The following is a 22,949-nucleotide window of genomic DNA, read 5'->3' as shown; positions in this document are numbered from 1 at the left end:
CCTGTTATACCCTGGTGGCTTGGTTACTTTGTTTTTGTTAACTACTGTTATAGGGCACTAAATAGCTTTCAGGTCCTTCAAGACCTTGGCTATCTAAGAGAATAAACTTTTGTGTATTGCTTACATTTCTACCTGAAAAATGGTGCGTGATGTTCTTAGAGGTATGGTTCAGAAACACCTAGTCCAGCTCCTTGAAATAGCTTTTAACCATCTGTATACCACAGAGATACATTTTGAGCTTGCGGAAGGTTTTTATTGACCCATGATTGGTTGTCGTTAATTACCATTCGAATGAGGTATCTTTGTCTAACAATCTATGCATTTGGTCCATCGATTTGTCACTGATTTCTAGCTTTCTTAGCTCTTCAGATTTCCTGGCTTCAATTTTACTGTTTGTAGATGGCACTAGACCAGGATTTTGTCCAGTACCAATGACCAAAGTTGGGTGATAGGACTCGTTATGTAATAAGACGTTACTTTGTATATTTTTTCATAGTTTCTATAGGGATTGAAATATAGAAGGTGGTACGATATGATCAGGAACAGTTAACAAAAATACTTTTTATGTAAAAAAAAATGTTTTAAGAATAAGACACAATGAAAATTCAATTTAGTATTTTGATTTACCGTTCTATGCTACGTTTTCTACAGGGGGATCATTCAAGAATATAAAAACTAGGTGGTGAACAAATTTTGGATCTACAAAAACCCAAAAAGTTACAATTACTGGAACATAATGGTCGTGAGGTGAAAAAATCTCTGAATGAGGTTCCAAAATAACCATATTATCGATATATTCGTAGCATGTGGAGTATTAAAGACTAAATAATGATCTCAAAAAAAAAACGAATAAAATTATTACAGACTCACTTCATTAATTAATCCAGGATCCTCGATTAAAATCAAATTATCCATGATTATAATCAAATTAAGTCACCCACATTGTTACAAACGATTCATATACAGAGTTTTAAACTTGAAGGTTATTTAGAAATTAACTTGTTGATTGTTGTTGTTGAAGCTTACCAGTGGCAGAACAAGTGACTATGAATGCGGTTATCAATCAAATTAATAAAGTAAAATCTATGGGGTATCTCGTAACTCAATACCCAAATTTTGAAACGTAAAATTTGGTCTTCCAGACCCTGTAAATTTTCTGTAATAAAAACTAATGTAGTATCAAGATAATTTTCAAATTATATCTATTTTTTATCCAATATTTGATTGGAATTTAGTAAGGATCACATAAAATTTTGCCCGAGATTAATTCATTTTTGAATTAATTCAAATATACTATTTTTTAACGTGCATAACACCATGATTTTTATTTGTATACATCACCATGAAGGAAATTTCAATTGAACGCGCAAAAATTTACTGCCGTAAACCAACACTAGATGTTAGGCTAGTCTATCACGAATCGTAGATCACATAACCTCACTTTTTCGTGAAAAGGACGCCGCGCAACGCATCATTATTCTTTTTTTTTTATCAAAAACAATAGAAATGAGTGCTGAAAGTGAAAAGCTTGCCACGTGTGCAGAACAAGTGTCAGCGCTGTAGAAAAACTCATTTAGGAAGTCCGATGTAGTACTGTACAAGATATGAGTGAAGAATTGGACATCAAAATTAGAAGTATAAGGTAAATACTGCAAAATTTCAGACAGATGGATGCCAAGACTTCTGAATTTTGAGCAGAAATTCACACGCGTCAGACTTTCAGTTAAAGCAAAGGTAACACTGTGCTTTGGGACATGAGAGGGGTCTTTATAGTTGATTTTCCCACAAAACAACAAATCGTAAAGGCTCCGTATCATAGTAACCCCCTAAAGAACATGGCGAAATCTGTCTACAGATCAAAATGATGTGATATCCCAATCCGCAGTAGGATGTTGAATGATGAAATGAGTTAGAAAACACCGGTACACCCACTTATAGTTCCGATTTATCGCTATGTGATTAATATTTATTTGGTCTATTGGAAGAGGTTGTTGGTAGACTGGGATTCTAAAGCAATGCGTCTTCGTGTGCGAATGATTACGTGATAAGCCAAAAAAGGCATCCGAAAGATGTGGCAAAAGTTCGGCTCTACAATTTGATAATGAGATTTTTTATACCAAAATTCCGGTTTATATTTGAGCCACCGTCATATCTATCTGACATCTATGATAATACACTAGGTCTTGTACTGCCAATAAGATAAAAAAAACTTCTGAAAAGGTTCAAGTGCGACGTATCTGATCACCAGCCTAACAATTTTGAACTCTTGACAAATTTTCAATATTTTTACCTTTTTTTTTCAAATAAAAATGATTCAACCTATATTTTACAAAATTTCAGTAGCCCTGGATTAACGAAACGACTTCTCTGTAATCCTCCGGGTTTTATAATTCATATTCGACAAGTTTATGACTATAATTTCCCCGGAATATTCCGATTAAGCCAATTCATCTTAAAAGGCAGAAATTCGTCCATGAAATATTGAAATAAACGTTTTATTTGATCGGTATTACCAATAACATACTGGAGGTTTGAAAAATAATAACGTGGTTAGAAATCATACAGTTAGATTCATAAAAAGAACAGATTGAAATGAAAATAGCCAAGAAACTTCTTAGGATTACCATGGAGACTGTGAGATAATGATTATCGATTATTTTGAAAATGTAATAGATAATTTTGAATATATTACAAAGCATAACTCTAGCAACGATCTCGATCAATTTACTTCTCGAAACTTTATTATTAATATATTTTGTTTTGGTGGAAAAGTATAGATCTTGGTAATCAATGAGAGACCGGTTCTTTTCCACCAAAACACAACAATAAAAACTAACGGAATCAGCTTTTGGAGATCGTATCAGATCAAATTATTACAGTACTTAGGAATAAATTTCGTAGTAAACTCAACTCTAATACGTTTTGCTTCCAAAATGTTTACTAACAAATGAAACCACAAGTTTCCACAGTTTTACTATATTTATAATATAAAAGTTTCTGGAACTATAAGTATAATGCTTCCCCTTACTCACTGTGCAAGGTAGAGAGTTACCTAAGCAGCAAACAGCTGCTTTAGAAAACAAGGGATTATCTGAGAACTAAGAGAGTATTTGCGGGAGCCACCAACGGTCTAGTTCTTGGACCAGAACTCTGGAACATATTCTATGACGTTATTTTCAGACTAGAGCGTCATTGGAAGGTACGATGAAAAAATTTAAGATAAGCTAACCAACGCCATGCGTATTCTGAGAGGATAGCTTGGTAACCAAGGACTATCACTAGTGGGAGAAAAGACCAGGAAACAGAAGGCAAAGTTTGACAATGAAAATCGAAGAACTTTCCATCGAATCCATGAAATATTTAGAAGTCACATTAGATTCGAAAATGAGTTTTGGAGAACATATGAAAAAATAAGCAGTTAAAGCATGAACAATCGCTAAGCTACCATTAAAATGAGACTGTTGATGTCAGTCACAAATTCAGTACTTCTAAACGTCACGGAGATGTGGTCCACCGTAAAAGAGTAGCCAGGTTGCAACGCTGAAACCCTTTTAGGGTTAGTAGATGTCCTAGCACTTGAACGCAAAAGATACAAGATAATGCACGACAAGGAAAAGTTCAATGAAGTCATCGACGAAGCGAACAATGAAGGAGTCGTGACCATGGATTAATGCCAGCAGAGGTATGATACGGATCAACGAGGTAGATGGACTCCGTGTCTCGTTCGGTATGTCGAATGCTAGATAGAGAGAAATCATGGGGAGGTGAACGATTATTTAACCCAACACGATCTTAACTGTTCAAATAAGGAAGAGTAGAGAATCTCACTCGTCATGTTAGCAGAGAATCCACGGATAACGCAGAAGATACATTTTTCATATACAAGAATTGGAGCTTACAACGCAAAATGAAAAATCACTCGAAGGGATTATGATGATGAAAAAAGAGAACCAGGACGCCGTAGCTGATTACGCAGGAACAATTTTACGGACGAAGAAGCGGGACAGTTAGGTCGATGACCCAATCACGTGAAGCAACAGCTAAAGAGATCAAAGAACAATGAATTAACAAAGCAAAATTGAAACACGCCGTTCTGTGTAATGCTAACGCGGAATTTCAAAGAGGTTCGGCTTAAGGAGAAAGGATTTTAGATTTCTTACACAACCATATATATATATATATATATATATATATATATATATATATATATATGTATATATATAAAATTTTCTTGAACCGCCACTGGAACTATAAGTAATGTTTTTATAGAATAACTACGATCCTCTATTAAAAAGCTCGACATAAAATTGTTGAAAGTTCTGCACAAAAATTATCGAATGAATCTTTGCAAACAAAAACTTTCGAGGCCTGTGGAAAATTAATCGAATGGGGCCTTTTCACTCGCAATATGAAGAAGCTCAATCAACGATAATTTTTTTTATTCCATAATAACTATCACTATATAAAGGAGGGTCTAGTGATACGTCCTGTATTATGGTGGTATTTACATTGTTGTCAGATCTTTCTATTTTCCCGAAAAATTAGAAACTTTGTCATTTCAAATGGATCACCTTATATATTTTGTGTTTCTAGACATTCATGTAGTACCATTTTTTGCTTTTTTAAACCTCAAAATTCATTTCGAAACTTTTCAAGGTCTTCCAGGCAGACTTGCAAGCGGTTTGAGGCATTTGAAAGCTCGATGGCTTTAGATTGAGACCACGTCGATTGTTTGTAAAAGTCCCTTCCGGCTGGTGGTATTTTGCCCGTCCTGCCACCCTGACCAGTCTAACAGGTTTTATGAATACGAAAGCTTAAATATTTTGGTGCTCCACAAATATTTTCATTTGTATATACAGGGTGTTCCACGATGAGTTAAACCTATCTGTATATGGCAAAATACTTACAGTAAAATCATGAAAACTTCTACGTTTGGGTTTTCGGATACGATCTTTTTGATTAAAATCTTTTCAAAGATAACCGACTTCCGGTTCTATCGGAAGTCGACTGTAACTTTTTTATTTTAAATAGAACACCTTGTATATTAATACAGACCTATATAAATTAGTTTTTACGAGAATACCCTTAAAGATATGAGAATGGTTTAATATCTGGATAGCGTTAAGGTTTAGGTATAGGAAACTATACATGAATTTGCCTTATTTTTTACCCCTGAATGCATTAAAATAGAAAAAACCGGATGGTTCTATTTAAAAAAATAAATTTGATATTTATGTAAAACTTTGAACACTTTTTATACACACCCTGTATAAAATAAAAACAACAACAACAACATAGATTCAAATACGTCTGATCTTGCTAAAAGCTACCGAATAGAAATCGTATTCATTTATTTAAGGATATCTTCGTAAAAAAATAATTTATAAGAGTCTGCAACGGTAAAATTTGAAAAAAAAATGTGCATTTTTCGGAAGGAATTTTCAGACAAAAGTTTACTACAATTTTACGTAGATTTCAAAAATGTATTAATATATCCATAGTCCCATTTAAAATAACAAAGTTACAGTCCATCTTTGAAAATATTTTGCTATATAATGATAGTTTTAACTCGTCGTGGGGCACTCTGTATAGATACAATCGGAGGTACCCTGTATAGCAGGTATTATTTGTTTCAAAATATCTGGAAATTGTATAGGAAACAAACAACGAAAACAGGTGAAATCTATCAGCTTGAAATGTAATTCTGCATGCGGAAAATATCTCCTCCTGCATTATTCAGAGACTCATAAATCACTGTTTACTTTTTATTTGTTTTCCCTTGGGATTAAAAGAGCTTTCATCTGGCAGATTGTTAATTTGTGAATGGAAAATGTTTGTATCACAATTTTCTCGACATTTTTCAATAATAATATACAGTGTCTTGCATTTAACAAATGTTTTGATTCTGTTTGTAGGGCATCGTAAACTCAAAAAAGATAATAATAGACCACAAGTAGTATCTATCTCTTAAATAATAAAAAAGTAGAATATCACATCGTCTTATGAATCATTTCAACTAATTCTTCTATTTATAAACCGCTAAAAGTTACTACATAAGTTTGTCCAGAAGCATAAGCATAACTATCCTAACTAACTAAGAAATGAAAAAATTCTTGTCTTCATTTTGGGTATAACACATTGTATGTGTTTGAAATCGATTTGGCTCTAATATCTGATTGTTCTGTATTCCGTTATTAATGTTTTTGCTCATAAATTGAACCACATTTTCAGCAACATTATTTTTTGAATTATTTCGATTTCCATAATTATCGTTTCCTCGATGTATCTACGCGATAACTCGAACCAGTTTTCAATGACATGTGTCAAGAGGTCGTGAATTCGAATTGCGTGCTTTTGTGCTCGAGTTTGTCAATTAAAACGATCGTTAAGTGGAAATTTAGTCATTAAGCTGTCACTGTAAGCTAAACCGACGGTATGATATACCCGGAGGGTCGAATGAAAAAGCCAAAATATTTACCAACATATTTACGAGGGTGGTACAGAAATATAAACCGGAATTTTCGAATAACACAAAAATTTAGTACACTGGATGTACTGGATTGGTGAAAGATAACCTAAGACCCACGGAAATTTATCGAAACTACAATGAACTGTTAACAAGCAGTATTAAAGTAACCTCCTAAAGTGAAGTATTGAGCCTTTGAAATATTCTGAACGTGAAGTAGACAGGTCGAAGGTCGTGCTCCGCGTTCCTAAGTGGATAACCGTGCAACGACCTTTCTGAAATTGGAAAAGCGTGTCCCTGCAGTGAGCCCTACTGTTTAGTCTCTCTTTTGTAGTTTGAAGATTTGCTCAAATTGAGTCGCACCACACGTACCCAAAAAGGGAAGATGCGACTCAATAAGGGCATAATAAACTGTTAAGGAAATGGATAAGTTCAGTTCTTTGGAAACTGATCTCAGCGCAAAACAGAAAGAATGTAACTTCCATGTCAAGGAATTATCCACAAAAGGCCGTAAGAATTTCACAGATCCAAGAAGAATCGTACCGTGATTTAATGGTGATTAGGTCACTAGACATGGTCCTATGAAGTGCCGAGAGATCAGGGCTGCTTCAATAGAAACTGGTATCGTCTGCAAATAGAAATATTTTACCACTGATAGGCGATGTCGTTGATAAACAGAAGAAACTAACCCTTAGAGGACTCCACATTCTAGTAGCTTGCAAGAAGACATCGTTGTATCAACCCCTCCAAGCTGACTTCTGTTGGGTAATTAAACAAAAAACCAAGAAATATTAAGAATATTTGAGAGAAGAATTATCAGAAAATAATAAAGAGAAATCAGAATGATCGAAGAAGAGTGTACAATCCGAAGTAATAGAGAAAAACCAGGCAATGAAAACATCTTACGAATCATTAAATCCTCGAGTTTGAGATGGTTTGGTCACGTTCAACTAATGGAGGTTAAGCATAAACCTAAAAGAATCATGAAAGCCAAAGTATATAGCAGTAGAAAAAGGGAAAGATCCTTTATCAGATCAAGTTCACGAAGACTTACAAACGATGAATGTGAGAGGATGGTGAAGAACATACCCGAATTGAATTGTCTAAGGAGGAGGCTGAGGTTTACATCAAGCTGTAGGGCCAATTGATCAAAACAGAAGATTATCGTAGCGAATGAACACAGTTTCAAGAACATCCGATACCAAATCTACCAGTTAACTCATTGATCAACTATTGATTCAAAGGTATTCAAGAGTAAACACCTCCCAATCGTTTGTATAAAGACAAGATGATTACGAGCCAATAAAACCACTTTCGCAGACTGAAGGTCAACTTTACCTTTAGTCGTTTTACGTTTACCTTCAGTCACTGAAGATTATAAATTGGTTATCGAAACGCGGATCAGACTTGTGTTCAAATTTGACCTATACTGACCAAAAATATAAATCTTCAAAAGCTTCTTTCAATACAAGCATGGTGAAGTTTAATCTAATCTAATTTATGACTTCAATGGCGTATTTCCTGAAGTTTTTTGAGTTTCCCAACAAGGAAAACATCACAGATCGCCCAAATTGACGAATCACTCCCTGGTTTCAAGTTTTACCAAAATATCAGTCTTAAACAAGTTGGAATGGGTCAGTGCATTATCGTAGTGAAATATCTGCTTTCAAATCCATTCGTTTACGATGCATTGCTTCACATAGACGCCCCAAAATGATCAAATGCTATTCCTTATTGACCGATTGACCTCCTATAACGAATTTATAGTGAATTGCTTTCTGTAATCGATGAGCGTAACCTGCATGACCAGCTACGTTGTTAATCGATCTCTACTCGATCTTGTTTCAGCAAAAGATTTTGGAGTTTTAGTACGATTCTAGCATTTGCAGGCTTCATACCCAAAACAATAGCCAAAATATGCTAAGAGAGATATGTTGAGAGCCTTTGCTACTTCTCGGATACTGATATAACGTTTTTCAACTTTTTTGTTGTTATTGCCGTAAATAGAGAGCAATTCGCATGAGGTAAGTTTTTCTCGACCTCACAACCTAAACTACCGGTCAATAGTTTTTGCCCACCCAATAAACTATTCATTTTTTCACTTTATACGACTGCAAGTCTTCGATGTTTATGATTGTAGTTTAGTCCCCAAAAGATGCAAGAGCGTGTGTGTATTTTGTAAGTTTTAAAATTGGTAAAACCAATAATCAATCGGTTGAGACTCGTGCATTAATAGCAAGTCTTCATGGTCTAGGTAAAAATAATGGTACTTTTGCTACCGGCTTCGAAAAACTGTAAACGTGATCGACAACTCACTGGTCCAGAGATAGCAGCTCGGATCAATGAATCTAGTAAACTGCCTTTGAGTACTTCTATAGGAGATTGAAAGAAATTGGCCTTTTGGCAAAGGTGGCAGCGTAGAAACCTCTTCATGGGCTAAAGAGCATGAAAATTGGACACATGAAGACTAGGAGGAAGTTTTATGAAGTGATGAGCCAAAGTTTGACGTTTGGGTATGTTGAATTGAAGGCATTTTTATAAAAAGGCGAAGCGTGTCTAGCTATCCGCGAAGAGTTTCAAATTCTTCTTTGCAAAACGGTGGTCGATAAGGGTACGTGATTCTGTTGCCAAAACGTAGAAGAAATCACAGGGTGTCAGATCATATGAACGTGCAGGTCACTCAACGAATCCTCGTCTGCCTTTCCATTCTCCAAAATGAACATAAAGGTACTCCAGCACACAAAACGCGTGTGCTGCTAAGCTCCATCTTCCATGAAAATGAAATTACGATTGTTAGCCCGTCACGTGATCCTCGAGACCTCCCGCATGGATACCAATCTGATTTTTCGATGTGTCACTTTTAACTTTTACCTGTATTATGTGCTATTCAAATACTTGCGTTTAGGTTAAAATTACTCCCTAAAACACCTCACCAACATTTTTGACTATTCAGTAGCCGTAATTTAAAAAAAAATGTTACTGATTTTAGTTAGTTTAAAGTCCGAGTCAAATTTGATCGGACTATATAAATATACGGGGTAGTCTAAGGAAATGTGTTTGTCCACCCAGTATCTAAATTAATAGTATACGTTTAGAAGTTACCTTCTCAAAATTCGATTCATTTTGTGTAAATATGAAACAATATTTTAAAGGAAAAAACTTTCAATTATTGTCGCTGATTTTCCATTGAGAAGTGATTCTGTGCAAAAAACATGATGTTGGATATTCAGTTTGTAGTTTGTAGTAAATTTTCTCTCAAACCCTCAGCCCTTAATTTGACTTGTCAGGAGCATAATTGTTCAGATGCCGTCCTCACCGACTCCGTTTTTTGTTGTATACAGGGAGGAAACAAAACAATTAAAAGTTTTTATACAGTCCAACCTGTTGAGTTGTTAGCGAGAATGTTTACGATATTGCGTCAACTTATCTGATCATTTCAATTATTTATTCAATGATTTACTCTGAATAAAAGCCTATTTAATATATATAACAAGAAATTGAGTTACTGAGGACGACATCTGAACAATTAATCATGAAAACTAACGCTATAGTTTGAATAAACCGATATCTGGACCACAGGATCAAAAAAAATTAATAAACTTAAGATTTTCTATAGTATGTTGAAGTTGTATATCTTGATTTTTTGACAAGATATTGCGAATTGTAAGAAAGGGACAAATAAACTCAAAACGGCCGAGTTAAAAGTTGTATTTGTACCATTTGTGCGTTTCCATTTTGAGTCCGGTTCTGCATAACCAATTTTTATAAATTAGGTTCAATTTCAAAGAGCTCTTGCCCAACAATACAAAATATATAAATTATAAGCAATCTAGCAACACTGTAGCGTTGTTTCATATATTTTAGATATAGTGTTCGACTAGTAGAATTAAAAATAGAGATATCGAAATTTGAACGGGGAGAAAGTTTTCAAATTGTCTTATCTGCAGTAATTGAAACTGTTCAAAACCTTGTCCATCATGAAATCAGTAATTGACGTGTGGTTAGGACAGAAGCTTCAATTTATGCCAAGGAAATACTTCGTATTGTGGGTCGTATTATATCAATAATATAATCTTTTATTTGGCCCCCCAAATACAAATCTAAGCAAGTTAGATCTGGAGATATGGGTGGCCAAATAAATAAGCGTCCGCCTCCTATCCACCTATCAGGGTATGTTTAATCCAAGAAGAAACATGTCACGAAGAATGTCTTCTAAAAAAAGTGGCAAATCGTTTCTTAAAATGTCTAAATATCTTTTTCGATTAATTATCTCTTTTGTTTACATTAATTATTATTCAATGTTTGGGTTTCAATTTATATATTTCGTATTGGTGGACAAAATCTCTTTTAAAAAATATCAAGTTTATAAAAATCGGATTAGCAGAACCGGACTTACAGGCATTTTTAATAACAAAGTTCCCACTCTCCCCTATCTCTTATTTGAAGAGATAGACTGAAACTTGTAAGATGAAAATTGCGCAAAATTTGATAACCAAAACGATTATAGTATATAAAATGTCACTTAGTTCAATAAATTTTGGAAAAATTTTCTTTTTTAATTCCCTATTTTCAAACACGCCCTCTATTGGTAAACCTAGAATTCTGAAATTAATTCCTAGTTGCTTATCGGGGTCACTTTGGTTATAATTTTTTTTTCCCTGAATCACTAATACAATCCGTTCCTGAGATATTGAGAACGCCGTTCTCAGTTGCTCATCTGGTACGTATACAGGGTATTCCGAGACTTGATGCAAAACATTGTTGTAGATGACGTGAAAATAAAGCTGTAACATGAAAAAAAATTCTCATACGATCCCTCGTTTCCGAGTTATAGGCATTTAAAATTGCGAAATTATATTTAATTACGTATGTCCACCTAGTATGTTAGATGGAATACATAATTCTAGACTACTATTTGAAGACCAGGGGCGGCTTATGCCCAATGGATAAAACGTATTTCCAATAAATAGTAACAATTTATGATAATTTTTTTCGGAATGTCTCTTTATGGCAAACAGCTTCCTTGAAATTTACAGAGATCTTGAACTCTACATATCTCCTAAATCATAAATTCTATCGAGTTAAATAAACAGTAACTTTTGTTAAAAAATCGATTGAAAAATTAATTTTCGCTATATTTAGATTGTACAGGTTGTCCTTGTACAAGTAACCGACTGTTAACCATTGGGCATGATCCGCCCCTGACCTTCGGATAGTAGTGTAGAAAATATACTTAAGTAAGTTCTGATTTCGTAACTTTAACTATAACACAGAAACGAGAGGTAGTATGAGGATTTTTTTTCATTATAAACATTTAAAAGGACTGTCGTCAAAACGATCTTGCACGACTATGTACAATTTTTGATAATTGAAATGTAGGAAAAATATAAATATAAGAATTGAAATCATTTTTTTAAAAATTTAATTATTGACGTTTGTCCTAATACTTTCTTTTTGGTAGTTAGAATAAAATGAATAGAAGTCCTTGGAATTTCATGGACTAAGGTTATCATGCTTAACGATTTTCCTTTTTTTCCATAACTAGGATACTGTCAATATTAGGATGAAATAAATAATGATAATAAAGATATAAATAATGATAGATTTTTAGTTTTAGTATGAGTATATATAAAGTCAATTGTGTAGGAATATATTTCTCTATGGAACATGCATTGTTTTCTACCGAATACAGGGTGTCTTCAAAATAATCTGAAACATTTCTAAATGGAATATTTTCCCCTCAAATTTCACGTCTTCCTGTTTTTATTGTGTGAATTTTCCGTTGTTGTTTCCAGTCACATCTCTCCATTACATTCTTCATCTCCTTTTAAAAACTATTCCTCCGTCAGTTTTTCTTCTTTTCGTAACATGAACGAATGTTTATTAACTGAATAAACAAATTTCAGATCAAGTTTGAAGCACTCTGTATAATAGGATGTTAAGGGGGGAGAATGAAAAGTAAGAAAGTAAGTAATAACTTTACCTTTTGTTTGCATCTACTCAGGCAATATAATGTGAAGAAACGGTATTTTGGTGTCAATGTGCCACGATACAGGTTTTGTATCTACAAGAGGAAGTCAAAAGATAAATACGTCTACGTTTTAGTTTGTAGAAAAAAAGTTCCTACTCGGATGCTTTTAATAATAAAGTGTAAAGAGAGTTTGCGTCCATTATTTTTGTTAAAATCTCATTTTTATGACGAATTTTTTCCTATCAACGAAATATTTATTAAACAGGGGGCAAAAGTTTGATTTTGAGTTATACTAAGCCAAAAATTCGATATTTTCTTTTCGAAAGCTATTCAAATTTTTAAAGGCAAACTCTCTTTGACGTTCTCTATGTCGTTTGGATCTACTCACCAATACCAAAGATTTTACTTACTGGAACCTAATAAAAATAGACAAATTTTAATAACACATTTCATATAAAAAATACATTATATAATAAAAGTATCAAATGGCCAGATAGATCTCCATATTTTGCACCGTTTGATTTTCAATGTGGGATTTTTTCAGTATTCACATAATATTTTAGATTTTATTATTTAATTTTTGGGATACCGCAAACTTTATGTATCACTGTCATCACATTTTGAAAATGTTAAAAATATCGAATACGTTAAATCACTAAATCACCCCCTGTCTATTTGGATTCAAGGCAAAGGCAAAGAAGTGAAATAAATGAAAGATAATTTTAGACGAAATTCATGAAATAGTAACCTATAAGTGATAGAAATTCATGAAATAGTATATGAGTGGAATAAGTAGTAGATTATGATGTTGATTGGTGAAAATACGATATTAAGTGAAACAAGTGTCAAAATATTCTAGAAGGATGAAGTATAAGTGAAATAAGGGACATAAATTCATAGAAACATTGCGTACAATTAGATTTAGTGATAGGAACTCATATAATAGTGAGATATCAGTGAAATGAGTGATATAAATTCATAAAAACATTACGTAAATGTGGATTTAGTGATAGAAAATCATATAATAGTGAAATATTAGTAAAATAAGTGGCAAAAATTCATAAAAACATCACGTACAAGTGGATTTAGTGATAGGAACTCATATAATAGTGAGACATCATCGAAATAAGTGACATAAATTCATAAAAACATTACGTACAAGTGGATTTAGTGATAGAAATTCATAAAATGATGGAATATAAGTGATATAAATACTTAAAACCATGATATCTCAATGAAATGGATATCATGGATATAAATTTATAAAATGATAGAATATTAGTGAAATAAGTGATATAAATATAACAAACATTTAAATAAGCGATATAAATTGATGAAAGAGTGAAGTTCGAGTGCAAGAAGGGCAGAATTTCCTTTAAAACTAATTCATATATGTAATAAGTGATAAAAATTCATAAAATGATGAAGGATATGTGAAATAAGTGATATAAATCCATCAAAGGGTAGTGTACCAATGAAATAAGCGATATGAATTAATAAAAGAATGATGTGCTAGTGCAATAAGAGATAAAATTTTATGAAAGAGTTATCCATAAGTGAAGTGAGTGATATAAATTCATAAATGATAGAATATGAGTGAAATAAGTGATATAAATTCATCAAAGGGTGAAGTCACAATGAAATAAGCGATATGAATTAATGAAAGAGTGATAATCGAGTGCAATAAGTGCAGAATTTTATTAAAAACTAATTCATATTTGGAATGGGTGATAAAAGCATAATGTCTTAGTGAAATAAGCGATATATATTAATAAAAGAGTGATGTACGAGTGTAATAAGGGATAAAATTTTATCCATAAGTGAAATGAGTGATATAAACTCATAAAGAATGAAATATATGTGGAATAAGTGATGCGAATCCATAAAAAATAGTATGTAGTGAAATAAGCGGCAATAATTTATGAAAAACTTATCTGTAAGCGAAATACGTATATAAACTCATAAAATTGTGATACATGAGTGAGAAAAGTAACATGAATTTGAAAAAGTGAAATCAGTGATAGAAATTTATAAAAGCCTGATGTTTTAGTAAAATACCTGGAAAACTATTATTTATGAAATATATAAGTGTCAAAAATTCATAAAAAGGTGACGTACAAGTGAAATAATTGATAGAGTCATAAAATGGAAATAGAAATTAAAAAAAGTATGATAAATGTGTGAAATGAGTGACATAAACTCATAAAAAGTTGAGATATAAGTGGAATCAGTGAAATAAATGATAAAAATTTTTAAAACGATAATTTATGAGTGAAATAAATTCATAAAATGGTGATGTATAAGTGAAACGATGTTTCAAAATTAATAATTCATAGACAACCTAAATAGTGGAAATAAACTTCAAAAACAGTGATTAATGAATCACAGAAATTAACAATATGGTTAATTGTTAATGCTTTAAAATAAATTTTTTATTAATTGGCATTCGATATATATCATCGAAACAGTTTTTCAATTTCGAAATATGAATCCGATACTTTTATAATAATTGACCCGATTCTATAATCAATTACTTTACCTCTTGCCATTGTTCATTTAATTACATCGTATAGGTGATAATATTTAATGCACATAATGTTAATTAACAATAAATTAATGGAAATGACATATATCTCATAGCTACCTAAGTTTTTGCTAATTTTTATTCATCAACAACATATGAACAAACAAATGGTTGGTTAATCAATTCCATTTAATACTCATATATATAACGAACATTTTTCAATGTTGGAGAGAGTTTATTCGTTTTAGGAAGTGTATCACTCGCATATGATGAAAATGATAAACTTTTTGCGAGGTGAAACTGTTTATTAATCCTACAAAATGCATTTTTCACACTTTATGAAAATGAGATGCTGATCCAACCTAAACGAACCACAACAAACGTGACGGTAAATTCTTATAAAATATTTCATTCACACAAACAGCATTTATTTAACTTCGAAGGTAATAATAACAAACTGAAAAACTTATTATAAATCTGAACTATTTAACAGATTTTCTTTGAGCTTTCCAACTTTAATAACTGATAGCAGGAATGTTGAACGTATCGGCCTTTCGCACTCGTGCCCATATCCATACAAAACTTGATTCAAGACTTAAAGGTGAACGACCTCGCTAATTGGAAAACTGATCTCTAAAAAGATGAGATGAATGTGAACTTAAACTATCTAATTGTCAAATTTGAACGATAACAGCACTATTTGGTGTGAACTCTGATATGTTGGCGTCATCTTCTGATGTGATTACAAAATAATGGTGCTAAGTAACACAGAACGGATACCACACTGGTTCATCACGATCGATTCGAGGACATGGTATCTAACGTGGATCACTAGATTGTGCGCTTTGATCACGAAGAGTCTGCACATCTGTTTCTGTGCAACAAAATCTAAACGCTGCATTATCTGCTGAGTCTAGCGTCTTAAAGTGTGCCCCGATAAAACATCTATTAGTATCCGAAGATTGTTCTTACTTAGATTGATACATTCAGCAGATCTTCTCTGGTTATACTTTTCCAGGAATGTCATTGCTTATTTCAACCCCTATGATCGTCCCAATGCTTTTTGTATTATTCTGTAAAAGGGTTCAGGTCCCTTGAAGATCCTTGCCTAATGGCTGCTTTGCTATCGGACAGGATGATGATCTATTTGAGATTGAACTGGACACATTTTCCAATTGCATAAATTTCTGAAAAATGCAGTTTTTCTTTGGTCAAACATTCTTATATACATATTTTCTCTTCCACGCTTTTCAGTACTAAATTATAATCACTTCTAGTGCAGCTATTGGACAAACTTCCATGGACCTGACTGCACATAAGCAAGCTAGTCTTTGTTGACTACCATCCCATATGTGTTGATTGGTCCCCCAATTGCCGTGTCTTTGGGTTACAACTGATTCCTGCGAAGTTTCTGCATACGATCAGGGCTTCTGGGGCTTTAGTAAACCATTGGTTCCCAAAATGGACTTCTAGTGCAGCTGTTGGACAAGATTTCCTGACCCCAATTGCACCAAAGCAAGCAAGTCTTTGTACCTTCGAGACATTGTTTTGTTGACTACTACCCTATACGTGATGAGTGGTCTCCCAATTGCCGTGTCTTTGGATTACAGCCCCAACTCATTCCTGTGAAGTTTCTGCACACGATCAGGGCTTGTGGCTTTAGTAAACGGTTGGTTCCCAAACTTGTTTCTTTCATAGACCATTTTCAAAATTTTGCAGATACATTCTACCAATTTCCAAATTTCGGAGAAAAATGTAGATTAGATCTATCTATGGAAACTTTGGGACGAATTACCACTTTGGGAATCACGGTTTTAAATATACAAGAAAGTTTGATGATATTTCGTACATATTTTATTTTATTTGAATTTAAAAATAGAAAATGGAGGAGATAATATTAAATAGATGTCTACTTCAAACATTTATAGAATAATTTGAAGAATATTTTATTAAAACTTTATAATTTAGTTGAAATAACTATTTTATAGAATGAATAAAGTAAAATTAATAGAGCTACCTTAGTTCTTAGGGTTTTGAATAGAGAATTAAATCTAATTCCAATTACTGAAACAAAAAGTTATGTTCTGAGAGCAGAATCATATATAATTTTAGTGCTTTACCTCTTGTCGAAGTCGAGTGCCTTTTTTAGAGCGTATCATGCTCATTTAACGACTCTAGTCACCACCTAGCCTTCATAAAGATAAGATAGCTACTTCCGGAAAAAAACGGCGGGGGGTTATCAGCTAATGACTTCCTCTCGTGCGCGCTGTGGAAAATAAACGTTACTAGTCATTTAAAGTCCTTGGAGAAGCATTTTTTCGAACATGCGAATTTCCCAGCTATATTCAGTAGTACGGAAAGTCACTTGACACAATTATTCATTGAATTATACGAGGTGTGGATATTAAACGAGACGGTATGTTTAAAGCTGTGAAATAATAGAAAAAACATTCAAAATATGAGATACAAGTCATTATTTCACCAATGACAGGCGGTTTGTTACACAAAAAAGTCGACATAAGTCCGGCAACGCTGTGTTAGAAGCACTAGTTGATTGGAAAACTATTTTTGGAAATATCAAAAGGTTTGTAGCTTCAAATCAATAACACTTTTGAAAACTGATGCAACGATAAAAACACAGGCAACACTTTTAGAAGAACCCCTGCTACTATTTTGGCTGCTGGTGGTGGAAATACTCTTCAACTAAAAAGGGCTGTAGGAGGCCTTTTTCGAAGACACCCTTGCAGCAATGGTGTCAAGGAATCAACTTCGCTGGCTACATCATCAGATGAAATGATCCGCATCAATTTAAATAGTTGACCCTATATATTTATATTCAAAACTGTCATCAAGCAATGGAATTGAGCAGTGGGGTTGCTCCATGGTATGTATCGAATCATACCATTCACGTGAACCTGGTAGTGCCCACTGTAGAAAAGAGGATCATCGAACACAAAACTATAGAAACCTACCCAAATCCACTATCAAAGGAATTATTAGGACCAAGAAAAACAAAAGGATTGAAAAAAATTAAACAACAGAACTAATTACATCATTTAACACTCGTGAACAAATTAACTTATGAATGTGAAGGAATATTTCGATTTTTAATCAAATTTTGTTATAATGAAAATTTGATAATACTTAAACTGAAGGTCCATGGAAATTTAGCTAAGTGAAACGAGTTTTCATATTTTTAAACACTGTATATATAAGAATCAAAAGTTCATAATGATATCGAAATCACAAGTCACGCCACGTGTCCTATGGTGGTATAACACGATGACAAACAGAGCGGAATTATGAATATTTGGTTACTTCCGCTGAAATAGCCGAAACGTTGTTAACTGAACGTGTTTAATGGATTTTTCCACGTTTCCATGTATACCACGTCCCATTTTATTTGACGCGGAGTTAGTGCTGATGTGAAAAGACGTCTTTCGACGATTTACATTTGATGGGTTCGCGACTTGACTATTTGATCAAATTTCTCATGAATACGGAGCTGGCGGCATCTATGATTAGGTATTTCAATCCAATAATGATGACCCGACAGTCTTGAAACACGTAATCAGAAATTTTATTCAATTTTCAAAGTGAATCAATATTTAAGAGGTTCTTTTATTGGAAATCTCATCTGATGCTTTTTCGAATTGATTTTTTTTGTATTAGTTTTAATCATGGATCTAATTTTGAAAGATTCAATTTTAGATTGTCACTTGTCTATTAACTGTTTGGAATTTATTTCTTAAGTTTATTCTGATTCGAAACTACAGTCAAACTGATCTATATGCGTAAAAAAACACAGTATATAATGTGCACTACCCGTCAAAAGTTTTTGCTCACCCCATAATGGATTCATTAAATTTCAAAATCCACCAAAAGTTGTGGCGGATGGCTCTGAAAAACCACAAACGCTGAAAATAAACACACGTGATTAACGACTCACTCTCCAAGAAATACCAGCTCAGATCAATTAATCTAAAGATCTGCCTTTGAGTACAGTAACCATGAGATTGAGAGAAATTTTTACGTAAATATAATTTTTTATCGGATCATATCAAATCATAAAATAGTGAAAAAACACTTTACACTTAACCAACTTATAATAATTCACTTACCACTAACACTTAACTAATTTATTTAAATTCGTCGATTAGTTTGTTTATCTGTTTCTTCTCTATCTTGTATACGGATGGCGTTACAAATTTTTTTACTGATATTTTTCAGTTTTCTATCTATCCTAGAGACGGGATCACTTTTTTTTCGAAGCACCCTGTTTAATAAAATACGTCAGCATCATATTTATACTTTCTAAATGACATTATAACCTGGTTGAGTCTTGAAAAAACCAGTTAATTGTTGTTTATCACTATAATTTTTATTTTTTTGTCGTATTTCTATAAACATCACGTTCAATCATTGTCATTACACGGATCGATAAAAGTAGGAAGCTAGGGCAACTACGGACCTAAGGTCCATAAATATATGAGAATTTGGGAAGCGAGAAGTCTCAGAAGTTCCACTGGGAAATCATCTTACACTTTAGAAAATTAAATCTTTTTTATTCCGACGACTGGATCCTGCAGATCGAGAGAAGATTCTTAATAAAATTTCGTTAATATTTTTCGAAAATAAAACGAGTTATCGATTATCGAATTATTATTTCTATGAATTTTTCCAACAGTTATTCAGTCGATTATTCAACAAAAAATGATAAAAAGCGTAATTTATCATTTATACCATATTGGAAATTCGTTACAAGATTTCAGGTTTCATTCTACAATTACATCATCAATTGGTATTGTCAAAATGAAAGTTGAAACAACGAAATTGATTCATCCCTGCACGACGCCATTGGCACTTATTATAACAGCTACCTAGTTTACATACCTTTACCCTTCACAACATCGATACGCGTTTTCAATGAATTTAGTCACGGAAATAATATCGATTTTCCGGATACAAACATGTGATTGTGAGTTTCGTGGAAAATCAATAAAAAAAGCCATTGATCCGCTTTTATAGAACGGAAATTAAAGGCTAGCAAATCGTTAACTAATATTCAAAATAAGTAAATATAATTTCCCCCCAAATGTTAGCTTAAGACATACAGGGTGCATAAGGAACTAAAGGTGATGAAGAAACGACAAATTATTGGGAAAATGCGAAAACTCATAACGAGCTTTATTGTTATTGTTAGTACTGATGATGAATGAAAATTCGAGACCTCGAACTGGTTAGAACTATATTAAAACATCCGATCATAGAAGCTACGAACATGATATTGATCTAAATAGATTTCAAATAAGCTTTTAACAGCGTACATTGCAGTAAACTGAAAGAACCAATGTGCGAAATAGGAAAAATCACTTAATTGATCAATAATCTTCGTAGTACACTCTTCATAATACTACTAAACAAATCAGTAGCAAAGCAAATAGATCAGAGAGGCAGATGATATTTTAGTAATGACCAGAAGTGAAAAAAGACTGATAGAACTTTTCAAAGATGTAGAAACAAAATGTAAATAGCTCGGTCTAGTTATCAAGGAATCTAAAACCGTATTTATTAAAATGTCGGCATCAAAAAAATTGTAGGAGAATGGAAAATTAAAAAATAGATGGTGTCAATAAATTGAGATATCCCCAGCAACCAAGCTGAACCAATTACTGGTATATAAGTGGTTATAAAGCTTTTTTGCGAACTTGAATCTCCTGAAAAACAAAATTTGTAGAATTCGATAAAACTCCAGCTTCGTTACTAAATCGTCCTCTATCTATCTGCACTCTAAAAGTATTTAAATCAAATCAAATTCAAAGAAATTTGTAGTGATATTAAGTTTATATTCGCTAATATTTTTTACTTATATCGTTTCAACGTTGCTTTGTATATAGTAATCACTAAATTCTTTATTCGTTTCCTTTTGTTTTAAACAATTTTTTCAAAATAATTCCCGTGTCAATTCGTCTTTGCTAGTTGTTTGGGGAAAACAACGTATAGAAAAGATTTCTGTTGGGTTTTATATGCTATAAGCTCCTTTTTATTCAAATCTGTTCTACCTACTCGTTCCTTCTTTAGTAATTTTCATCTGCGCTCTAGTTCCCTTCCTTATTTTATTATTTTATATGCAGGTTTCAACTGAATTCCCATTTGAATTTGATTGTTTGTGATGCATCGGTTGAGTCTTTTGAGTATGATTAAACTCCCAGCCTGGTAGCTGTAGATTTGCGGACGAAGTAAATTCAGCAAAAATCTCACTGTCAACTGGAGGATAAGCTGATACCTAAAGACCAGTTTGGAGGCGAATTATCGAGAAAGCCAAGGCTCACATCGAGCTATAGTGCCATTTAGTGAGCTAAGGTACTTTAGAATATGAAATAGAGTTTAAAGAATTCAAATAAAAAACATCGTAAAGTGTGTAATGATCCAGATACATTTTTTTAATATCATCTGATTTTTAGTTTCCCATTGTCTTTTAAAATCACTCGACTGGATCGGAAACAAGATGATAAATCGTATAGTAAAAACTTCCAGTTAAGGGTTCAAAAATAAATGATAGCTGAGAAAACAAAAGCCAGCGTTTAGCTGTCAAAAAGTACATTAAAGTTTGATACGTTGCTTTCTTTCAATCTGGCACTCACTTTTTCATATAACGGTTTTCTTTCTTGATAGCAAAAAGAATCGAAAACGAAAAGATAGTCCATTCATACGTACAGTAGGAACAAAATTATTATGTAGTTTTGATATTGAATACACTATTTTCTACTAATTTTCTCCGATCTCTGAAGACGATAACTTGGTTCTCGAAATGCGCTTCAAACAGTCTAATTGTGAGTGTTGGTGTATTTGTAGTGTAAATAGTCTTCAGTCTCATCGAAACGCGCGTCAGTCACTGTAATTGTGAGTGTTGATGTAGTTGTAGTGTAAACAGTGTGTTCATTAACGGTTCTGGAAATTCCAGTATAGTTTACTGCAGTTCTGAATTCATTTCGATATAAAAAATTGCTTGTTCGAATTCGAAACTACTAGAGGGCGTATTTGAAAATATAGAATTAAAAAAGCAAAATTTACTCAATAAAGTAGCATTTTATATATACACATACATCTGTATGTCTATGCGCAGACACGCGCAATTTCTTTCACACAATATGACGTCACATTGGAATCAAAATGTATCATGTATATGCTAAATAATGAAATAATTTAATTGAATGATATATTTTTTAATATATTATGAGTATATTTCATTTATTTTTTGAGCGTATCATATGTAGGTAAATAATTCCACAAGTGAATCGACAACAAAATAATTATTTTAAAAAAAATATATTTCAAATCAATTCATCCTCACGACAAGTCTTTTTTTTTGGAAACCAAAGTATTAAATATCCGTTTCTTTGATATTTTGATTAGTGTTTTTGCATGTGGCGGAACAATATGATTCCAGCGTGACGTCATGCGGGAGGTATGTCGACAATTCAGCATACCGATGCATGTGTATCGTGTGGTATCTGTTCGAATAAATAGTGGTGGGAGAATGTCCAGTAATACAAAATATATAAATTCTAAGCAATTTAATTAGCAACGTGCATGCTAGATGGCGCTGTTTCATATATTTTAGTTATTGTACTTTCTTTTAACAAATTTAGTTCAACGCACAAAAGATTAAAATTTGGTTTATGCAATCAAAATTAAAATTAACATTAAACTAAACTTTCTGGTGGTAATTTTCTGGTTTATGCAGTAAATTAGGGTTGATTATGAATGGTAAACATGAACACAAAACAAGGATGCTCTAGAAAAAACAATACCACCAACGCTAATACAGACTGTACTGACGTATTCTGTGCTCATAACCTCACAAAATTGATGAATTAAACTAAATTAAATTGGAGAACTTTTGGTTAAGTTTTGATTCAAATTTATAGTTAATTTTCTGCATGAACTAAAATTGTCTTTCAACTAATAATTTAATTTAGTAGTCT

General features: G+C 32.8%; 1 protein-coding gene across 3 annotated transcripts in view; it reads right to left on the bottom strand.

Annotated features, from left to right (window-relative positions):
* The window catches only part of LOC130893501 (sodium channel protein 60E), a 72,783-nt gene that overhangs the window by 34,221 nt on the left and 15,613 nt on the right, over nt 1-22,949 (bottom strand). Inside the window, exon 1 of one of the 3 annotated variants that reach the window (XM_057799721.1) lies at nt 12,450-12,553. The exons of 1 other annotated variant lie outside the window; for it this stretch is intronic. Coding sequence is in view for 1 of the 2 variants with exons in the window: in XM_057799711.1 (XP_057655694.1) it covers nt 871-915 (45 nt within the window). In the remaining variant the exon portion in view is untranslated. Of the gene's footprint in view, nt 1-870; nt 1,099-12,449; nt 12,554-22,949 lie in introns of those variants that run through there. One more of the 3 variants, XM_057799711.1, reaches the window with a different exon arrangement.

This window comes from Diorhabda carinulata, chromosome 1, assembly GCF_026250575.1.
Source record: "Diorhabda carinulata isolate Delta chromosome 1, icDioCari1.1, whole genome shotgun sequence".
Lineage (NCBI taxonomy): Eukaryota > Metazoa > Arthropoda > Insecta > Coleoptera > Chrysomelidae > Diorhabda > Diorhabda carinulata.
Note: the sequence above shows the minus strand (reverse complement) of the source record. Positions and strands in the feature narration are given on the sequence as shown.